We start from the raw sequence: 22816 nt of genomic DNA, 5'->3' as shown, positions 1-22816 counted from the left end.
AAGCAATGTATATCTTGTCACTAAAATGCAGCAGCTACAAGCAGTAAAAGCCTTAGGGAATTACTTCTGCTCTTGAACGTCAACATTTAAAAAGAGTTTCAGTATATTAATGAAATAGTTGATTTGTAGAAGCCTTCATATTCTGGAAAACTGAAAAGGTTAAGAAATTTCTAATAGCAAAACAAGATTTTATAAGGCATAACACCAATAACTTTTCAAAGAAAAATTAGTTTTATATATTAGTATATAGTGCTTATATATATATATATGAGCATGTAACCTGCATACATATATGTCTATAATAGACATGTACATGTTGTATACATCCATATACATATAAACGTATACATGCATATATAGTTACATATGCATGTATATTTTTACATATACCAATGTTTATGATCTTTGAAAAAAACCAGTATGTTAGCAGATACATCAGCCAGATCTAAAATTCACTCCCAATCTGCCACTTGGAGATCTGTCAAGCTAATAATGAAGCATATTGTGCGAGCATACACACTGGGCACATAGCGAAGCGAGTGTTTTGTGAGCCCTGGTTCTACACTCGCCATCATCTCCTATCAATCATGTCCTCAGCAACAGCAGGGGCAACGGAACTAAAGCAGAGGTCATTGGAGGCATGACTCAGTTCCACATGCCTGAAAAATAAAGGCCCCAGATACCCTGTTAAAACATTTTGTGTTATAATCTTACCCACTTCTATGCTGAAAAAAATAGGACAGTATTACATTAATGAATATATTAAGTTCTTGCCTCTTTAAATAACTATTGTCAATCGTTTTTTCTCAGTTCCAATAACCAAATTCTCCAGTCACTAACTGAGCAGCAAGAACTTCCAAATTTTCACATTATGATGTTGTGTAAAATATCCTCCAAAGAAAAGTATTAGCTTACTAGATTAGAAAAAGGATTGGGTTTCTTAATTAGACAGACCTGAATTTATATCCTGGCATTGTGACACAGGGCAAATCAGTAAGTTCTCTTAGCCCTGTCTAGGTAAAGTGTGGCTAACAATATTTACCTTGTAAGGCTTACGCTGAAGATCAAATGGTATGTTAACCACTGAGCACACACTAAGCAATCAATAAATGCCAATTCAAAGGTATTTATGACTAACACTTAAGACGGGATATGCACAATTCAAGATGGAATCAATTACTACAAAATACTCGTTAAAAAGTGAAGAAGAGCACACGAAAGGAATATAGGGAGAAAAAATAAAATTGTGAGTTTGGTATCCAAAAGACACATTGAAAAGGTATAGCTCTTTGAAGGATGTAACAAGTCACATAATTCTGGGTTCCTGTATAGAGAATGCAAGCAAGATATCATGGCCATGACATGAATCAATTTACAAACAGGAAAACAAGTCCAAGGAACTGCACAAGCTCTTCTGGTACTGACATGCATGTTCAGTCGTTCTGACTCTTTGTGACCCCATGAACTATAGCTCCTCTCTCCATAGGACTTCCCAGGCAAGAATACTGGACTGGGTGGCCAGTTCCCCCTCCAGGGTCTGGTACTAGGGCTAGAAGTAAATGTAAGGGGTCTCAGAGAGAAGACATAGTGAAAAGTATTGAAGAGCATTCTTAAAAGCATTCTTGCAATATCTGCAGCCCTGAGCTTCACAGGCTATTTCTGAAAATACAGGTTGGTGGGCTTCAGGTTCCTTATTTCCCCAGGTTCTCTACACAAGAGAGGCAGAAGGAACACTGGTCACGTACATTGCTCCACACTCAAGGTCCAGTTTCACACTTACTAATTGTACGTGACCTTGGACAGCTGGGCAATTTCTCTAAGCCTCTAGTTTCATCTCATGGGAAATGGGGACACGATAGTGCTTCTCCATGAGCCTGTGTGTGTGTGTGTTAGCCGCTCAGTCGTGTCTGACTCTTTGCGACCCCACAGACTGTAGCCTGCCAGGCTTCTCGGTCCATGGAATTCTCCAGGCAAGAATACTGGAGTGGGTTGCCATTCCCTTCTCCAGGGCCATGGGCCTTTGGGGGAATTCAATGAAGTGTTGAGCTCAGTTACATGCCAGAGGACAGAAGTGGCTATTTAGGGAAAAAAAATAAAGCTGATGTTGGGGGGGTGGTTCCTCTAATTTTCAAAAAAGGCACAGTCACTGAAGTCGATCTATAGGAACTTTTTCTATCAAGGCTATTATTAAAACATCCTGTAATATAACCACATTTACCTGTCATCTTTGCATTGGTATCACATGACAGGATACAGGGAACCGAATGTCAGATTTGACTTTGTGTCAGCATGTCAGAGTATCCTAAAAGAGAACTGCCTCCGTAGCAGCTGTCTGAACTCTTTGCCTGAGAAAATTCCCTAATTCCAAAGGCTTTCTCCTTGATATCTCTTTTATTATTTTGTTCACATTCTTAGTTCTTGCACTACCACATCCTAGTCACTTTTTCTAGCTCTGTGCAAGTCATGTTCATTTCCTGTTTTTAAATATTCACCTTCATGGGACTCTTCTTGAAATGTTTATTCTTTCTCCCAGATAAAGAAATTTCATTTTATTTTTCTTTGCATAAGTGTCACTTGCGAATTAGCTAAGTAAGACTTCATATGCCTTCAAAAGTTACATAAATTTCTAAGTAAATCCCAGAAAGGATGCATCCTTTGTGACGTGAGTGAGATGCTTCAGCTTGGGTTCCAATTTAGGCTCTGCTAATGTATGATTTGAGATTTTAACCTGAATGCATAGCTCTGTAAAAGGAGAGGTTATTCTAGATCAGGTTTTCTCAATCTTGAAGAGATTTGCCTAGATAATTCTTTGTTGTAGAGGATGCTCTGTGCGTTACGGCATATTTAGCAACACCTCTGGCCTCTAAGTACCAGATACCAACAGCAATCTCCTCCCCCAGTTGTGATGACCAAGAATGTCTTCAGACATTGACAAATGTCCCCTAGATGCAAAATGGCCTGAGTTGAGAATATTAGACTAGGCTTTAAAATTATATGAGTGTTAAGCTGAAAAAGTCTGTACCAGCATTTTATTTCTTCATGTTTCCACTAAAATCTAAGTTCCTTGAAGGCAGGGACATTTTTCTGGTTGGTTCAGAGCCACATTTCCAGTGAATACTTCGTACAGTAGGTACTCATTAAATTTTTGTTGACAAAAATGAATGAATGATGGAACAATATCTAACTCCATAAAGGTTGAAATCTCTCCATTTATTACATTTTTGCAGCACATTTTGATGGGTCCTTAAACACTATTTGTCTTTCATGCTTATCCCACTTTTATTTCCTTAAAAATATTCTCTTTCATCCTTTTAACATAAATTCAGTTCATATACCCTTTAGAATCCAAGATACTTGGAAGGAAGAACTGTATTCTCTTTCTTTCCCATTTAGCACATTGATAAATGTATGCCAGAGAAGCTTTACATGTGCTAAATTAGATTGAAATATTTCATGTATCTTCAATACAGTAGTATGATATAGACAGCAAATGGATCCTAATTTCTGAAACACAGATTTTCTTCCCTAATGACTACCAAATAAGCAAAATTATTTATTCCCAACCATTCATATACACAGGTTTGTTTCTGAGCTTCACAAACCTTCACATGTTCTTTATGCATTAATTCAAGGTCAGTATTCTCCCATTCCACAGCATATGCTTTCTCTTTTCTTGTTGAAAGTCTTCATGTCAAAAAGTAGCAGCTGTTCTCAATTAGAGTATCCACTTTTAACCTCTTGTGGCTTTGTAACTGACCACTGAACAGAGAGTTCAGGAATATTTCACATTCAAGATCTTTAGCTATTAGAAGCCATTCTTATTATGTTTTAAAAATAACACAAAAAAATCTGTAACTGATCATATGATGATTTTGAGTTTCATAATCTCAATGCTCCCTGGAGACTCTTGGGTGTCCTCTCACACAACAAATCTGTGATTAAATGTCCACATTGTGACCATGTTTGTGAAAGACAATCGACAGCTACACATTTCCGAGGACTGCGGGGACAGCAGTAGGTGAGAATATGATCAAAGTTTTATTCTAGGATAGTTCTATTACTATCATAGATTCTATTCTCTCAGAGAGGGGGCCATAAGTGATCTGAGAGTTATTTGCCAACCGGATGTTTTGCCCGCATCCTAGAAGATGAGAAGCTACAATAGCAGAGTATACATTCAGTCTTTCTAGTCATATGATTCTTTCCAAATGGCTCTGACTTTGGGAGCACTTTTATCAAATATTATCAAAACTCATACTTCTCTGTACAATTGCTCTCTATCAAAGTTTAGTACCAGCTGTCAGAGCCGTAATGTAAACCCTTATTAGCTCTTGTAAGTTCTACTCTGGAACTAATAAGGGATTGTCAAAACTATCCAAACACAGAGAGAAATGGGGGGATAAATCACAGAAAAGAAGATGGAAAGTGTTCAATGAATCTGTACTAGCAAAACAATCTTTGTGAAATGATTACCAATGCATTTCGCAAAATCTGTGCATCTCAAGGTGGAGAAAAGGATCTAGTTTTCAGTTTATTTTGCATAGGGTTTGATTTTCTTTCTTTGGGGAGAGACTGACTAAAAGCAATAAAAGAAATTGGAGAAGTTAATGAAATATCAATAATCTCTTTTAAAAATCTTTCCATGTATTCTGTAAAAATGTTACACTGCATTCCTCCAATTTTAAAATATGGAAGATCTGATAATATCTGAACAGCTAGAAAGAAAAAGTATAAGTTTGAAAAACTTAAAATGATTATTCTTTTAAAAAGCCATAGATTATATAATATCTATGCTTTAAAAACTTTTTAACATACTGGAATGCAGCAAACCAGAACGAAGGAAGGCTGTCTATATAAACCCCAAAGTAATCTAAGTTAAAGAAATGAAATTTAAGACTTCCTACAGGGTCCAACTAGACTTGATGGTAAATTACTGTGACAGATCCAAAATCTATTTGACAAGGTGATATTCATTAAGAAGTCAAAATAACTATAAATTTTATATATTCAAAATAACCAATATTTCACCTTTCACAGACATGACTTTTTCTTGGAAAATTTGAATCACTTTTCAGACAAGTTTACATTTAATAGATATTTTGTGTGTGGTATCAGAGCAATATTCTGATCTTCCTTTGAAATGAGACTGAAAATGCAAAGACAGAAATAACCCATTTCAAGGAAAATCAGAGCTATTTTACTTCCTGCAACTGAAATTATTTTTTTCCATGTCTTAGTTTCGCATAGTGAATACTGTCCTGAGAAGCTTCATCTGTATTTGTCACAGACATACTCTCAAACATACTACACAATGAACAAATTATTTGTGTCTCCTAAAGATTATACATTTGGCATATAGGTGTGACCTAAATTATTATTTCCCACTTCAAACACTGGACCAGACAAAGCATCTGAAAGTTCACAGACCTTACCATAGCTAAAAATAAAAGAAAGATAGAAAAGAACTTTATATTCTAAAAGCAAATACCCTAGAGCTATTTCATGTAAGACAACTGCAAACTAGGTTAGAACCTCAGAAAAATACCTTAATACTGACATATAAAATGATCTTTTGTGTTAGGATAAAGAATATCAAAATATTTATTAAAAGCAGAAATTCTTACTATTTATCCCTCTTTGAACAATGCAATTGCTATAACTGAAGATAATCCATATAAGGTAAAAGAATCTATATTTTACTAAAACACTGTAATTCTTATTTATTTATAATCTTGTATGAGAGTTTTAACATCTATAAAACTGTCTGGATCTTTTAAGGTCTTTTATGCTGGTTTGTTGCTGATCACTTGACTTGTTCTTATTTATTATGAGGTATTTAAATGATTAGATATGATTTTGTTCTACTCTCTAAATTTAATGATGGTCGTATCACTCCTAATATGTTTGCAATTAAATTGTCTCTGACTACTCAAAATAATCTGATTTGTAGTGTATACAGAACAAAGATTTCACATTCCTTTCTAGTATCTTAAACATGCAAATTCATGGTTTAACTTTATACTGTTTGTTTTTATATAGACTAAAAATGAACTATAATACTTAAGTCACAAATCAAATACACTCCCTTATTTTTCCTCTCGTTTTCAGATTTGAAAAGATTTTTTACTTAATTACTGTTCAGATAGTGTGCTGACATGCTTGGATTGAAAGTTTCTAGTAATATCACATGATAATTCATGTAAACATATTTGGCATTTACTTCATAAAATTTATGCTGTTTCCTCTACTGCTTTCTTTTCTCTTTGTGTGATTCTCAAGCGAACATAAATACCTAAAATAAATCAAATAGATATAGTTATTTTCTATATAAAGTAAATTGGTTTGACAAATATTTTGACTCACTTGATTACTTATTTTTCTTCAAGGCAAGAACATTATTTATTATTATATCCTCACCGACTATCTAAGACAGTCTTGTATACAATAAACGTTAGGGTATAAAACAGTTTGCAAAAATTTTAGGTTTAATATTTTTGAAATTTAACAATTTTATTTTACTATTGTAATTGCTTGTTTCCTAAACTGTATTTTCTTAAATCAGTCAAAATCTGTAAGTCCCTCTGGTTATACAATATAAAAATGTCCACGTGTAAATTCAAAGACACTTTTGAAAAATCAGTGGAAAAAACCTGTGCTAAAGAAAATTGGAGACTGAGTCAAATACTGGATGGGAAAAATCAAAGGTCATGAATGTTTAGAAGAAGAAAAATGAAAGCTAATGATATTATAAAAGAATACAGGGACTATCACCTATGATTGAACAGCCTAGAGGTTTCATGGAACTAAAAATGAAGTCACCTCAAAAAACTTCTAATTAAAAGAAGCTGGGCAACCAATTAGAGAATAATGAATACTAAGCGCCGAAGAATTAATGCTTTCGAACTGTGATGTTGAAGACTCTTGAGAGTCCCTTGGACTGCAAGGCGATCAAGCCAGTCAATCCTAAAAGAAATCAATCCTGAATATTCATCGGAAGGAGTGATGCTGAAGCTGAAGCTCCAATACTTTGGCCACCTGATGCAAAGAGCCAACTCATTGGAAAAGACCCTGATTCTGGGGAAGATAGAAGGCAGGAAGAGAAGGGGACAATAGAGGATGCGGTGGTTGGATTACATCATCTATTCAATGGACATGAGTTTGAGCAAGCTCTGGGAGATGGTGAAGGATAGGGAACTCTGGCATTATGCAGTCCATGGGGTCGCAAAGATTTGGACACGACTGAGTGACTGAACAACAAATATAAATTCATTAGACAGTTTCTCTCCCTCAAGGTATCTCTAAGTTCTAATGTTTAAGGTTAGATAGAGACTATTGAATGGGTGAGTCGGTCATTTCTAAGTGTTGTAACACAGAATAAAACAAGAGGACAAGGAAGATTATACAATCCTATGACACCAATGACTGACAATAATGATGATAATTTTTATCTCTTGCTAGATACTCTTGATGGGTTAATCATACATTCAATGGCAAATCTAAAGGGTAGATAGTACTCCCCCCTTTTTCTTCGGATAAAGAGACTGAGGTTCAAATTGTTTATCCATAGAGCATTTCTGGGACTCTTGAGCCAAGCAATTGTCAGTGACAAGAGCCTTTTGCTAAACAGAAAAATTAAATGCAAACAGAAGGTTAAGGACAAACTTGAGGATGTTTTCTGAATCATGTTAGTACTGCTATAATTTATTATATAAATTGGTGGGATGATATAAAAACTTGAGTAAATTGAAAGTTTTATAGCTATTATAAAGCTGTCATAAGATATCTATTTTATTTGAAAGTTATTTATATTTTTACTTACTGGCAAAATTTTTATTCAAATATACTCACTGGTTTGAAAATGTTTTGCTGTGCAGTGAAACGGGAAAGTGGGAATAGAGAGCTGCTATTTTAAATCCAGGGAAAATGAATAAAAGTTTCACAAATCAAGGTAAGAAGCCTGACAAACTCAGTGCAATCATTAAAGGATGAATAAATGGTTTAAGCACTAAGTGTGTAAAATTAAGGGATAAAGTTGGTTTAGCAACTGCATAAGTAGTTTGATTCTTGCTTTATAATAGGTATGAAACTAGTGGAGATTGATTTTTTCAAGCTAGAAAAGATAATATTTTTCAGCAATTCACAAAAGAGAAAACATATTCTTTCAGGTACTGTATAAAATATCACTATTATTTTACTTAATCTATTTATTACTATAATCATAGTTCAGATGATTCTAGTCTTAGTGTGTTGCAACCGTATGTGACCTAGTAATCAAATGCATTCATTTAAAATTAGATAAGATACACATCTTTATGTGCAAGACATTCTGGAAAACCTAGTGGATTCAAAGATATATAATGAGAGGTATGTCATTTCCAGAACTTACATTCTAAGAATGCACAGTTGTCATAGAAATCTCCCAATAATTATTCATTTGCTGTTGCTGCTGCTGCTAAGTCACTTCAGTCATGTCCGACTCTGTGTGATCCCATAGACGGCAGCCCACCAGGCTCCCCCATCCCTGGGATTCTCCTAGCAAGAACACTGGATTGGGTTGCCATTTCCTTCTCCAATGTGTGAAAGTGAAAAGTGAAAGTGAAGTCGCTCAGTCGTGTCCGACTCTTAGCGACCCCCTGGACCACAGCCTACCAGGCTCTTCCATCCATGGGATTTTCCAGGCAAGAGTACTGGAGTGGGGAGCCATTGCCTTCTCCGAATTATTCATCTAGTACCTATCTAATTGAAAACATCTTCAATTATAATCTAGGTTTGAAGGCGCAATGTCCTTTAAACAGATATGATGTAGTCCCTCCCCTCAAGACACTTCCAGTCTAAAAACAACTGTAAAGAAATACTTCTGAATTCATTAAAACATATTAACATCTTGTACTTCTGGAAGATGCACACAGACTAAGGAGGTGCTGGGAAACCTCTGAGGTTTTTGATTTTCTCTAGAGCCTCTGTTAAAGCGAGCATTCTGTCACTGAAAGCATCACTGCTTCTTTAAGAGACTTTCTGAACAGAGAAATGAGTAAAGAGCAAGAGTTGGTAGGTTAAATAAACATAATTATGGAAAATCATCGAGAATTCTAGATATCTTCATACCTCACATCAAACACACTTTTCTACCCAGCTGCTAATGTACAAGAGCAAGGAATGAAGTTAGCATTCCACAATGAACGGACACAGATAAAACACAGAGCAACAGATTCTTCAGTGACATTAATAAGGTATTTGGTACATTAAGTCTAAACAAAGTTTGTAGGAGGAATATTTATAGTAACTGCTGGGTCTCTGGCTCAAATGTAATTAACTGACTAAATAAAAAGACATTAGCATTCTCATTTCTTCTCTCCAACTAAATCAAAATAGATAAAACAATTCATTTGCCAGGAGTAAAAATACATATGTAAAGATCACAAGGCTCCCTTGGTATTAATGTGAAATTTCCTCACACCTCCAATCTTCAAAACACAAAAGTGTTATCCTGGGATGTAAGAACTATGAAGAATTTCCAAAATGAAATGAACCAAGTAAACCTTGATTGTTAATAACTGAAGGCAAACAGCACATGATTTAGGTTTATAATTGAAAATTTTCAATGTTATCTTATTAAAAAGAGGTTTACTAACATCCTATAGTAACATCTCAACCTGTAATTTGACCATAGTCTCAACATGAAGCAAATTTGTCAACATCTGAGGAACATGGCTCAAATAAGGTGTAAATCACACAAACACATGGTAAAATAAAAGAGATACTATGAGAGATAACATTTAAAGAAAGACCATATTTTAAATATATATCAGAGAAACTTCTGGAAAACCAAATTGGATGCATTATTTCTTACTTCCCTTACTAAATAATTATGTTACCATCAGTTTAAGTTTTTGTAGTTATTTATATGTGCATTTCTGTTTTACCAAATTCATCATTATAAGTACTCTCTACCTTCCTGAAAGTGCTCTTTTTTGTATTTTCGGTTTATTTGGTATGCAGTTTCTGATTAATTCTTTAGCTATTAACATTTCTTACAATCTTCCCTTATTTCCTCCCTCTAACCAGTATGTGAAATAGAAAGGTTCGTCATTTTCCACTCTTACATTTCCTGTGTTCAATCTTCACTAGCAAAAAAAAAAAATCCAGCAACACAAAGCATCTTATTACAGAAAATTCTGTTTTCCTCTCACTCATCTGCTCCCATACAAATACACTTCCCTCAACACACTACTTATTTTTAAGTGTAAACTATTAACTTAGCTCTGTTTAATAATTCACTTAAAATATGTTTTCTTAGAAGCAGAAACCAAAATATTTTAAAACATATACACACATTTTTGCACTATAAACCAAACTAGTTTGGCAAGATAATATCCATCTTTCTCTTTCTAGCGTCCGTGGGAGGATTTGGCATATAGTAGGGTCTTGATATACATTTAATAATTGAATCCACGGTCAAAGTATATCTTTACTACTTTTCCTCATTCCAGAAAACATGAATTGATGTAAAAGTTTGTATCAAATACAAGACAAGTATAATGATATGGCTGAAATTGTGGTCTTGCATAAAGATACCTTTGGTTTTATTTATATTTCTGAAATCGATGAGCTTTTTGTCTACAAAATATTTTTCCATCAGATATTGTCTCATTTTCATCATTTAGAACTTTATCCCAAATATCCAGCTAGAGGGGAAGAGATAATTTAGAGTATATCATTACTAACATCAGAAAATGACCTACTAATGAAATTTAGATTTATAAGAATTTATAAGAAGAAGCTCAGAACACAAAACTTAATGGAACTTCTAGACATTTGGGATTTTTGAGATAATATCTTGATAAACAAATTATAAACCATTCCTTCTGGAATGCATAAGCTGGGTAAGATAGTTATTCCTTTCTCCCTACCCAAAAGTTTATAAGCACAATAATGATGGGTCCAAAACTCTCAATGCAGAGGCTTCTCACTATTAATGAACAATTTCTGTTATTAATTTTGAAATACTCTTAATTAATCTCTCCTTCTGCTTCCTTGCCAAGAAAGTTTGTACCTAGTAGAAGATTTATTGGTGTGTATTATATTAAAATTACTCATTTATTTATCTGTCTTTCATATTAGATTGCAAGCTCCTGGAAGGGAGGTACACTAACTTATTTATCTCTGTCTCCCCACTGCCTGGTAAATTATTATTTAGAACTTAGAGATGTTTAGAGATATTGAACTAAATTTGCTATACTTTTTTGGCATATCTAAGTTGCTTGACGACTTGTTTATCCAGATTTTGAGAGATATCACCTGAGCTAATCTTAGTCTTCGCATGGCATTTTGTCTAGTAATTCTTCTTTCTTAAAAATCTAGAAACAGAAAGCTGTGATAAATAAGCTGAAATAGACGGACCTTATATTCACAGATTCTTGGTTACTTTGTGCCAGTTTCGTATGGCCCTACTCATCCTTTACTATACAATGCTCTAACTTCAGTAGAATAAGGGTCCTTGTGAGGTTTCCTGGTCTCTGCCACCATTGGACTAAAAAATGGGGAAGTAGTATGGGTTGAGGTTTCAACTGCAACAGTCGGAATCAGACTGCCTGGCTTCAGATCTCAAGTTCAACACTCTTAAAGGACCTAAGGCAAGATATTTAATCTTTCAAAACTTTTTTTTTAACTTCCTCATTTAAAAAATGGAACTAATAATAGGATGTACTCACAGGCTATTTTGAGAGATAAATAAGATAACTCATGGACATAACTTAGCAAATGAGCACAGTTTATGGCATCCAATAAGGGCTTAAGGCATATTTTTAAAAAATTGTTGCATTCTTACTATGCTTCTTACAATTAAGTAGATTCTCTCTAAACATTTGTTGAAATAAAGTGACTGACAAAGTTTTCCTCTGTTTTAGAAAACTGTAAACCTCTGTTTGCTGATCATTGTGTTATAAAATTACCCTGAGTTGTTTAAAATCTAGCCACATATGTATGTTAAGGTATTGTTCCATCCTTCTGTAAAATGAAACAAAACAAAAATAAGCTCATGAAATATATTTAGCTATCTTTTCATCTATATCTATTCTAAGTAATACCATTTCTTTGGGTGCCTGAATTGAAGCACTGCTGATAAAACAATGATTTGTGAGTCATAGCAAACGACCCTGACCAGTTCACAAGCTTAAAAACCAATCAGATTTTTTAAATTAAAAAAGGAAACCTTAACAAACACCAGCACCACCACTGACAACAAACGCAAAATTACAAGCCTCAAGCCACGCTGGCCTATTATATTACAGGCTGTAAATTAATTGGTTGTGTATTAGATTTTTAAGACATGGTAGACTATGCACTTAAACTGACATATTAAAAAATTGTTAATATACAGCTGATTTAGATTCAACACTACATGTAAATCAGCATGAAGTAGAATACCTTGACATATCCTCTTAATAATTGGAATATACAAAATTACTTGTACTATGAAATAAGAGGAAGCCAAATAGGGAAAGGAGTACATCAAGGCTGTACATTGTCACTCTGCTTATTTAATTGATATGCAGAGTACATCATGAGAAACACTGGGCTGAATGAAGTACAAGCTGGAATCAAGATTGCTGGGAGAAATAACAGTAACCTCAGGTATGCAGATGACACCACCCTTACGGCAGAAAGCAAAGGAAAACTAAAGAGCCTCTTGATGAAAGTGAAAGAGGAGAGTGAAAAAGTTGGCATGAAACTCAATATTCAGAAAACTAAGATCATGGCATCTGGTCCCATCACTGCATGGCAAATAGTTGGGGAAACAGTAGAAACAGTGACAGACTTTATTTTATGGGGGCTCCAAAATCACTGCAGATGGTGACTGCAGCCATGAAATTAAAAGATGCTTGCTCCTTGGAAGAAAAGTTATGACCAACCTAGAGAGCATATTAAAAAGCAGAGACATTGCTTTGCCAACAAAGTTCCATCTAGTCAAGGCTATGGTTTTCCAGTAGTCATGTATGGATGTGAGAGTTGGACTATAAAGAAAGCTGAGCGCTGAAGAACTGATACTTTTGAACTGTGGTGCTGGAGAAGATTCTTGAGAGTCCCTTGGACTGCAAGGAGATCCAACCAGTCCATCCTAAAGGAGATCAGTCCTGGGTGTTCATTGGAAGGACTGATGCTAAAGCTGAAACTCCATTTCTTTAGCCATCTGATGTGAAAAACTGACTCATTGGAAAATACCCTGATGCTGGGAAAGACTGAAGGCAGGAGGGGAAGGGGACGACAGAGGATGGGATGGTTGACGGCATCACCGACTCAATGGACATGAGTTTGAGTACATTCCAGGAGTAGGTGAAGGACAGGGAGACCTGGCGTGCTGCATTCCATGAAGGCACAAAGAGTCAGACACAACTGAATGACTGAACTGAACTGAACTGAACTAAACTTCACCTGGCAACATAAGCAAATGGGAAGATATAACCCTAAGAACAAGCTGCACCTTTAAGTTACGTTACTGAAAAGTCATTACACTTGTAGATTCCAATCATATCCCATTTTATCTTCTATCTCTAATTCTACCAGAATTAGTTCTTATTCAGTATATTTTTTTTCAAATAATTTGCTATTATGCATATGCATCTAATGCTGCAACTAGCATTTTTAAATGTTGAAAAAGTCTGATAATCGACATCACTATGTCGAGGAGGTGCTATGAATGTCTTCAGTATAATAAATTACAAGAATCAAGTAAATAAAACTTTGATACAAATATTATCTCTAAGAGTAATTTTGCCATAGAGTATCAATGAGTAACATAATAGTTACTTTAAAGAAGTGGTTTGGTAAATTAAAATACGTTTAAAATACAGAAGCAATTCTGAATCTACTGTGAACTTTTTGAATACAATTTAATGTCACTTTCTTTTTTAAAATTCTTCTTACTAAAGTTTGTTTCAAGACAGCATGTGATTTAGGTTAAGTATGTGCATGTTTTATTTATTTATATTAACATTTTATGTGATCCTATTTATCTGGCTGACACAGTTTTCTATTATATCTTTAAATAAGACACAAAGCATCATATAAAAATTATTTAAAATCTAAACAATGATTAGGTTCTTGCTCAACAGAAAAAATTGTGTGAGATAGTTCGGCACATGCTGATAATGATAGAGACAGAGGCACACCTACTCCTTTCTTGGATATCAGAGACTGTCAGTAGAAAACAAACTGGAGGAAATAGTCAGTTTTAAAATTTTTCCTGTTCTGTACTCAGTCTCTCAGTTGCATCCAACTGTTTGTGACCCTTTGGAACATAGCCCATAACGCTCCTCTGTCCATGGGATTTTCTCAGCAAGAATACTGTAGAGGGTTGCCATTTCTTCCTCCAAGGCATCCTGGTCTAAGCTTTTATTATTTTATTTAAAATAAATCCCACAAAGATAACACAAACAATACCACAGTGATAAAATGTAATTCCAAGTGGAATATAAAGGCTATTGAGACTTCTCTCCAAGCAAATAGTAGCTAGTATGCTGTTTCCAGTTTAGAATTTTCAAAACCATATTTAGTAACAGTATTCCGATGGCTCTTGCCAAGGATCTAAATAACATGGAGAAGTATCAGACCGGGTGTATCATTTGCAGTCATTAAAAAAAATATTCTATAAACTATCTACAGTTAAAAGCAAAATGCTATGTCCTGTTCAGATTCTGAGAAAGGTCAGTTTATATATAAAGTAGATTCATCTCTTTCACATGGACTTGAGACTTACTAAATGGCCACAAGTAGAATACCAAACTCAATTCTTTTGATTAAGTTAACAGCAAGAAAAGGTATTAAAACAGACTAGATTCCAAAGGCTATATATTTAAGTTCTCCCATGTGTTGACACATTTAAAATTTTAATGATAATTTTTGTGTGTTCTTAAACACTAAACCTTGCCTAATGCTAAATAACAAACTTTGGGATTAAGTGGAATTTATCATCTGATATAATCTTCTGTGGAAAAGATGATCTTTTATTTGATTTTACTTACCGAGATCAAAATTTTAAATAATTTAAATTATCCCTCTATATACCAAAAACTGAAGCATCAACCCTGGATTTTTAAATAAAATATTTTTTATTAAAACACTACTGTTTTATAAGTAAATTCATATTTTATGCACAGATATCACTGAAGAGACACTATTAATATATTTTATTGCAATGAATTATGTATTGCTATGAGATTGATGAGCACAACCATAAATAGTCAGTGCAGAATATAATTCTGTTAGAATCGGATTAGCTTAGTTCCAATATATTTCTTCCCTCTACATAAAAGAGACACACATTTTTTCCCCCTTTCAATTGGTCTAGTAGTACGTAGGCTAGCACCACATAATCAAATATGCTAATATTTGTACAAAAATTATGAATCAACACATCAAGTGGGATAAATTTAGTCTATAAATAGGGTTTATTTAGTTTGAGTCACATTTTGCTGCTAAGTGAATTCAGGCTGGTTTCATTTATTTCAATTACTCTACCATTAACTCACAAGTAAGAAGTACCACTCTAGGGAAAATAAAGAAGACTCTTACCTTGACACATGAAACCTCTTTCTTCATATCCAGCATTGCAGGAGCACTTGCCAATGGGTACAAGCCATTCACCTTCTGTACTGCAGTACATCCTAGGAGGATCTTCCTCCTTAGAATTGTTAACACAAGAACCTCTAACTTCCACCAGAGATTGGGAATCCATGGGTACTGTGTCTGGAAACATAGCCAGATTCTTCACTGTAAACGGGCACTTTTTGAAGTACACTCTCACAGACACTAAGGCAACACAAGCACCAACATCTTGAAAAGCCAAATAAAATCCCTTTTTGTTGACAGGACCTACTTCTCTAACCTCAGTGTTGAGTTTAAGAATACGGTCCCCGAGATCCATTTGCGTGAAACTTTCATCAGCTGCAATGGTGTCAATCTTTGTAAACTGATGTTCTCGGAATTTGACTCCATGATCATCATCAGACTCCATGTAGTACAGATTGAAAGTCTCCTTGCAAGTTCCCAAAACCAATGGAATGCTATTGCAGTCCCGAAGAGTGAACTTTAGCTCCACATAGATCTTCTGAGCTGAGTTCCTGGGGACCCAGTTTGTCCTCAGCCAATTATTTTGACTATGATCCATGACATTGCACACCTGGTAAGTCCGGATGGGTGTGTAATGTTCATCAACACCACTGATCTCTTCCCACTTGAAGAATGAAAGAAGGAGAAAAAAAGAAAGGCAGAATTAATGAGTTACGCTTGATGAATATTTGTGGATACAATATGAAGGTGTTAATGGCATCACAGGAAATACAAAACAAATTAACAGAAACTTCACTGTTGCTCACTAAAGATCAAGACGTGCAGCAACTCTGTAACATTTACAAGGTTCTGTGAATTCATTGACACATTTGATGAACACATTTGAATTTTATTGGAATTTGTGTGATAGTCGGGAAGAAGTTGCTTAGCAATTGATTGGACCTAGACAAACATCCTAGGATAAAAATGTCAAGTCAGTCATCTCTAATAACATGATAAAAATTATTTTGTTGTATATTTTAGGGGATTTTTTTTTTTTTTTTGGTTTGCTCTTTAAAAAGCAAAAGAAAAATACCACTGCCTAGCATTTCTCTTTATTAAACTTTCCCCAATTTGGGCCAGACTTGGTAAAATCAGTATATCACAAACAAAGTGAATCTAAGTTATTTCATTACCAGGTATCTTTATGCATGACATTTATTAACATACTTGGTCATTTCAAGAAATACATGATGGAGAACTTTGGTTTCTGAAGTAAAAACATGAACATGTCTCCTTCCCATCTCCTCAAAATCCAACAAATGGTTATACGTGTAGAACAGAAGATTTAAGTATAGTGAACATTTCAATTCTTAATATCTTTTACCCATGTTAAATTTTCCACATGCAAGAAACACACAGCTACTTAAGTTGTTGTTATAGCAGTTAGGGTTATGATGGTAATAAAACTTTTTTTCATTGTAAATACACTCAAAAAGTTCCAAGACTTTTTAGAAAAGTTAAGCACTGCTTCTTTGATCCTTATACAGGTTTTGAGAAGCTTTCAAGTTAGCATCACATTGTGTTATTTATGATTCTAAAACTATTATTGTATCTGTTTCTAACTATTACGCCTGTGTCTACACTCTGTTTATACCATGCCCAATTATCTTATTGGTGCTAGGAAAATACATCGTTTTCCACGTCAGATTAGAGTTCTAATCTTCTATGGCTCTCCATTACTCATGTAAGAACTTCAAACTCTTCAGTTTGGCATTTGAGCTTTTCCAAAAACGATTCCCAACTTACATTTATTTTTTTCTAAAAGTTTGAATTGAGATTAGGGAATTCTAAGTTTCCCTTATGCAGATACTGTTCTTGTCTCTGTGAACTCTTTTTCAGGTTTTCAAAAGAAATGTTGGATCTTCTTTTGCTATGGTATAAAAAAAGAGCATGTGTCTTTGCTCATTTCCCCGTGATGCCTCCCATAACCTTAACGTGCTTAAGACACTTCCTGTTTTGTATAACACTTATTAAATATATTTTTCATTTTTAGATTTAATTCATGATACATCATTAGGTTAGTTTAACATTGTTTCATATACATTTGTTAGATTTTAGAGCTCTTTATATCCTTTATAATATGCAGCACACAACTTAACATTTTGGGAATAAAAGATGAATAAAATGCATAAAAATTATGTTTTCTTATAATATATTTAGTAATAATTCAGGGAAATAATAAAGTTCATATTAGAGAATATATTTTAACTTTGTAAATAAATAAATGAAATCCTTGTGATGCCCATTATAAATGGGTTCCTAAAATCTCCATTAAAAGAGTTACTTGTTTTCATAAGGAATAAGTTTTAAATAATTTTTAACTAAATCAATGACATTTAAAATATATTAACATATTTTCTACTCAAATTTATTAAATATACATAGGAATTCCAACCCACAACTCTAGTTCCAAAGTGAGATAAAATGCTATTTTTTCAAATTGACAATAACCAAAAGTAAAGAAATATGGCATTTATCTAGCCTTTGAACCTCATTAGCCAAAAAAATAATTATTTACATTAGAGTGTTTGAATTATCAAATCCAAGCTGCACCCTGCCCCATTACCAATGTGAGAAGCACAGTATTAAAACTCTTTATTCTCCTTAGCTTTCCTACCAACCTAAGAACAAAACAAAAGCAAATAATTAAACAGCACCACTTATTTCAGTAACTTGGATCATTCAGGGTCTGGAATATATGAGAGGCACTCATCTTCTGGAGGCAAAATTGGCTTGTCCCTATTGTCATGACTAACATCCAACAAAGGAACGCATTTTGTTATTTTAGAAAACCCTAGAATAATATGCAAGAAAATATAATGTATTTTTAATAATCACCAATTTATCATTTTCAAACAACCACTCTATACATATATTATATGGAGAGCTTTTAAGAACAAAAGTATATATGAGAGTCTCATTTCTGAGGATTTTACACTGAGGTGCCTATAAAAGTAAAGTCATATTCAAAACCAAAATTAATGTATAACTTTAATATCAGAAAATTTAAAACCTGTGAACTGAGTTGAAGCTCAAAAAAAATTGTAATGTTCAATAGTATTATTATGTTGCATCTTCTCTATCAGTATTACATTCATTCTGTGATGGCATTGTAAAGTACAGAGCTAACAAAAACTCCAGAGAATAAATGCTTTCTGTAGGCATTTTACAGAACATTAGATGATAGGCATATTTAAAAATTAGCCAACTGACTTCAAAAATTTTAGGTCAGAATTTCCTTATCAGAATAGATAAGTTTGTACTTTGATGAATCAGTTGCAATTTTCTCCTGCTCTGGACAGCATTTTGTTAGACACCAAATAGAAATGACACAGAAATGACACCATGTAAAGATTTTCACAATTTGATGTAAAATATGATTTTAATTATGGAGATATCAATGTAGTCTAACATTTTCCTTTGAATGCTAATTTGGCAAGCTATCACAAGCCCTTGAATGCAGACATACGAATTGCAAGAAGATAATGCAAACAGCACCAGCATGCTCTGTGCATAAAAAGGTTGCAGAGAGCAATTATCACTTCATTAATTTGTAATGAAAACCAAATTGCCTGTAAGTAATGGTGACTTGCCATCTCAGACCACTTGCAAAAAAACAGCAGGTCTCTAACTCTAGCGTCTGCTGAGGACTTGTTTAGTTGCTCAGTCCTGTCTTTTTGGGACCCTATAGACTGTATGTAGCCACCCAGGCTCCTCTCCCCATGGGATTTCTCAATGGAGAGAGTGGCCATTTCCTCCTCCAGGGAATCTTCCGGATCCAGGGATCAAACCCACGTCTGCTGCTTGGCAGGCAGATTCTTTGTCACTGAGCCACCTAGGAAACTGCTGAGGACTAGAGAGTGGAAATAAAATTCCTAAAAGGGCAGTTTTGAAACAGCAGCAACAGAAATCATTAAAGTGCTGTTGTAATTCTTACATTTTATAAATTAAAAGAATATTCGTATTTACCCAATCTTCATACTCCAAAAACTAATGTGTACATTCATAAATTATTAGAGATAATATACTGTCATTGTGCCAAGGCCAATGTGAACAAAGAAAATGGGTGATTTAGAATTAGTGACATAAAAAATTGGGAGGTACAAAGCATTTATCTCTTCATTTTTCTAATCCTTAAGGAAGAATCTCTTCAAGGGGTGTCCAGCAGTAACACTGTCCAGCAGAAAGGGACGCAGAACTAGGAAGAACAGAACTAATAATACAGACACAGAACTAGTGACTAATAAGAACATAATTCTTTCTAAAGCTCAAATTCTTCAGAATCAATAATTCCAGGAATAGACTGACTCCCAGATTCTTACTATATAAGCTTTTATCATTAGACCACAGAGACCAGAGTTGAATTTCTTGTTTTTTTTTTTTCTTTTCTTTTTCTAGATTATTACAGCTGTAAGAAAAACACATGCCCAGACTTCTTTTCCCTAGAAGGATGATTCAGAATTCTATTCCCTGTAACATTAGCACAATGAGTCTCCTTATCAACAAAATACAGTGTAAGATGTGAAGGAGATTCAATTTATATATTTTTAGATAGCACGGTTTCTTGTCACTGAGTCAAATGTATATTTTGAGGGAAAACATATTTTTAACAATTAATCAGCATTCAACCTAATAACTCTCATTCTAATGAACCTCAATTATAGTAATAAAGGATTTATACTCATTATGGCATTAATTACTCTCTTGGATACATTTTTTGCTACTTGCTAATAGAGAGTAGGAGGAAAGTGTTTACATTTCCTTTAAAAGAGGGAGGACCTGCAATATAGTTAGTGCATAGGCTAACTTAAATATTTAGAAAGTGAGAAACATAACTTCATGATTTACTTTATAAGGTTTAAATCATTTCTTAGAAATCTGCAGATGATATTAAAAAAGAAAATGATGCCAATATTCTTATGTTTGTAATACTACATTTATATTTCAATGGTGAATAAGAAGCACATGGTTTTGCACTTTAGAAAATGCTAATGTGACCAATGCTGCCCTTAATAACTGTAAGTGATATTAAGTTGATTTGTGTCATTCTTTCTCCTCTCCCGTGTCTACTCTTGCCTGTTTTTCCCTTTGCACATATCATAGCTGCTTCAAAATGCAGTGTTCATCCTAGAAATATTTGAGCATTTATCACACATCAGCAGTTTAAGCTTGGCAATGCATAATCACTTGCAGGAAGATGTCCCTGGCAGGTGTCAGACCCAGATGTAGGTAACAAACTCACTATCTTTCCATCTATGATTAAATAGAATTTTCTTAGCCAATAGGCCTCAAAAGTATATATATACCACTGAGTTGGTGATGTCATCCAACCATCTCATCCTCTGTCGTCCCCTTCTCCTCCTGCCCTCAATATTTCCCAGCATCAGGGACTTTTCAAATGAGTCAGCTCTTCGCATCAGGTGGCCAAAATACTGGAGTTTCAGCTTCAACATCAGTCCTCCAATGAACACCCAGGACTGATCTCTTTTAGGATGGACTGGTTGGATCTCCTTGCAGTCCAAGGGACTCTCAAGAGTCTTCTCCAACACCACAGTTCAAAAGGATCAGTTCTTCGGCGCTCAGCTTTCTTTATAGTCCAACTCTCACATCCATCCATAACTACTGGAAAAACCATAGCTTTGACTAGACGGACCTCAGTACATCAACGTGAAACAGTCGTAATGATATATCCCCTTCCTCTTGAACCTTCCTTCTCTCTCCTACCCCACACCTCTAGGTTGTCACGAGACAGGTCTGGGATCCCTGCGTTATACTGTAGTCTTCCACTAGTTATCTATTTCACACGTGGTAGCGTATACGTTTCAATACTAGTTTCTCAATTTGCTCTACCCTCTCCTTCCCAAGACTTCTGAATCTCCTTAGAAACTATTGCTATGTCTAATATTTCCAGATAATCCTGCCTCTGTTTCTATCGAAGGCCCTATTGCTCAGCCCTCATCCCATATGTTGTTGATGCCCGATTTGCCGAGGCCCAGATGTGCCTTATGTAGAAGTTCACCTGAATAACCTCATCTTCTACCTCCCACAAAGATTTGTAGGATATTATTATAATAAACAACACAAGTCTAATCATATTGCTCTTCTGTTTCACATCTGGTGGTAAATGCAAAACGTGTGCATTTACAAAAAGATGTAAACAGTGTGTGTGGGAGGGCTACCTTCGGTCACATATTTCTCCTGGTGTGAATGCAAGTCAACTGGTTTTAGATATGCTACAGTTTTTAGAGTTCACTATAATTTGGTCGTCTCCTACTGTGATTTCTGAAATGATTTGTGATTTTTTTAAGATGCCTCTATAATAGTGGTTTAATTTGTTTCCACATGCATTTATTGAATGTTTCTGTATGCAAAGCCCAGGTTAGAAGCAGTAGATAGTAAAATGATAAGTAAAATGTGACTTTTGAAAATCCAGAAATTGATGCTGGAAGGAAGGGCATGAGTATCACACAAGGCAGATGATGATACGTGGTCCATTTGAGTTGTTGCAAGGAGCTGTGGGGAAAGAGGATTACTGGTGGAAGGGGGTTCTGGAAAATCACCAAAGAAGAAGAAAGGGAAAGGTAAGATGACTAGAATCTCTACAGATGGAAATAGGAGGGTTCATTGAAAGAAAGCGTGTGAGCAAATAGGAAGGCCTGTGAGGACAGTCCCTGTGTAAGGAGTGGGGTTCCAGTATAAATCCCAATGGAGTTCAGGGCACTGAGCAGCCGGGGTGTTGGCAGTTACTTTAAAAGAAAGGACTGGGCATATTTGGGAATTTCAGCTGATGTATCACTACTTCATTTGCTACCATGAAGGACTATTGAAAAGACACACGTGGTTTGCTCCAGACTGGGAGTTGGTTCTCCAAAGAGGCGGAGAAAGAGGGGCTTCAGAAAGACCTCTGCAAGTTCCAGAAGAGAATTCTGAAGAAGATGACTTCTGCTGAATGGATGGACATTGAACATTTCCCAAAAGATTATAAAGAGATATATTTTTTTTCCTATGAATTTATAGAGGATACAGTTACACGTGCAGAAAGGAGCACAGCTCTTTATACGATAATTTTGTGACCACTAAAACATTTCAGAAAGATTCCCGTTTGTACTGAAACACTGTAAACAACAACAGAAAAAAAAATGAAAGGTACATGTATGTAAATCAATGTTTCTTTCACTTTTCTTTTGTGAAATAGTGTTCTCATTAG

At 34.8% G+C, this 22816-nt stretch overlaps 1 protein-coding gene across 4 annotated transcripts in view; it reads right to left on the bottom strand.

The window, feature by feature from the left end:
• The window catches only part of EPHA3 (EPH receptor A3), a 389454-nt gene that overhangs the window by 254616 nt on the left and 112022 nt on the right, over nucleotides 1-22816 (bottom strand). For all 4 annotated transcript variants that reach the window (XM_043892614.1, XM_043892612.1, XM_043892611.1 and 1 more), the window contains one exon: nucleotides 15571-16231. In XM_043892614.1, coding sequence (XP_043748549.1) covers nucleotides 15571-16231 — 661 coding nt within the window. The remainder of the gene's footprint in view (nucleotides 1-15570; nucleotides 16232-22816) is intronic.

The sequence above is a fragment of the Cervus elaphus genome, chromosome 31, assembly GCF_910594005.1.
Source record: "Cervus elaphus chromosome 31, mCerEla1.1, whole genome shotgun sequence".
Taxonomy (NCBI): Eukaryota; Metazoa; Chordata; class Mammalia; order Artiodactyla; family Cervidae; genus Cervus; species Cervus elaphus.
The sequence above is the reverse complement of the archived record's forward strand: the minus strand, read 5'-3'. Positions and strand labels throughout refer to the sequence as shown.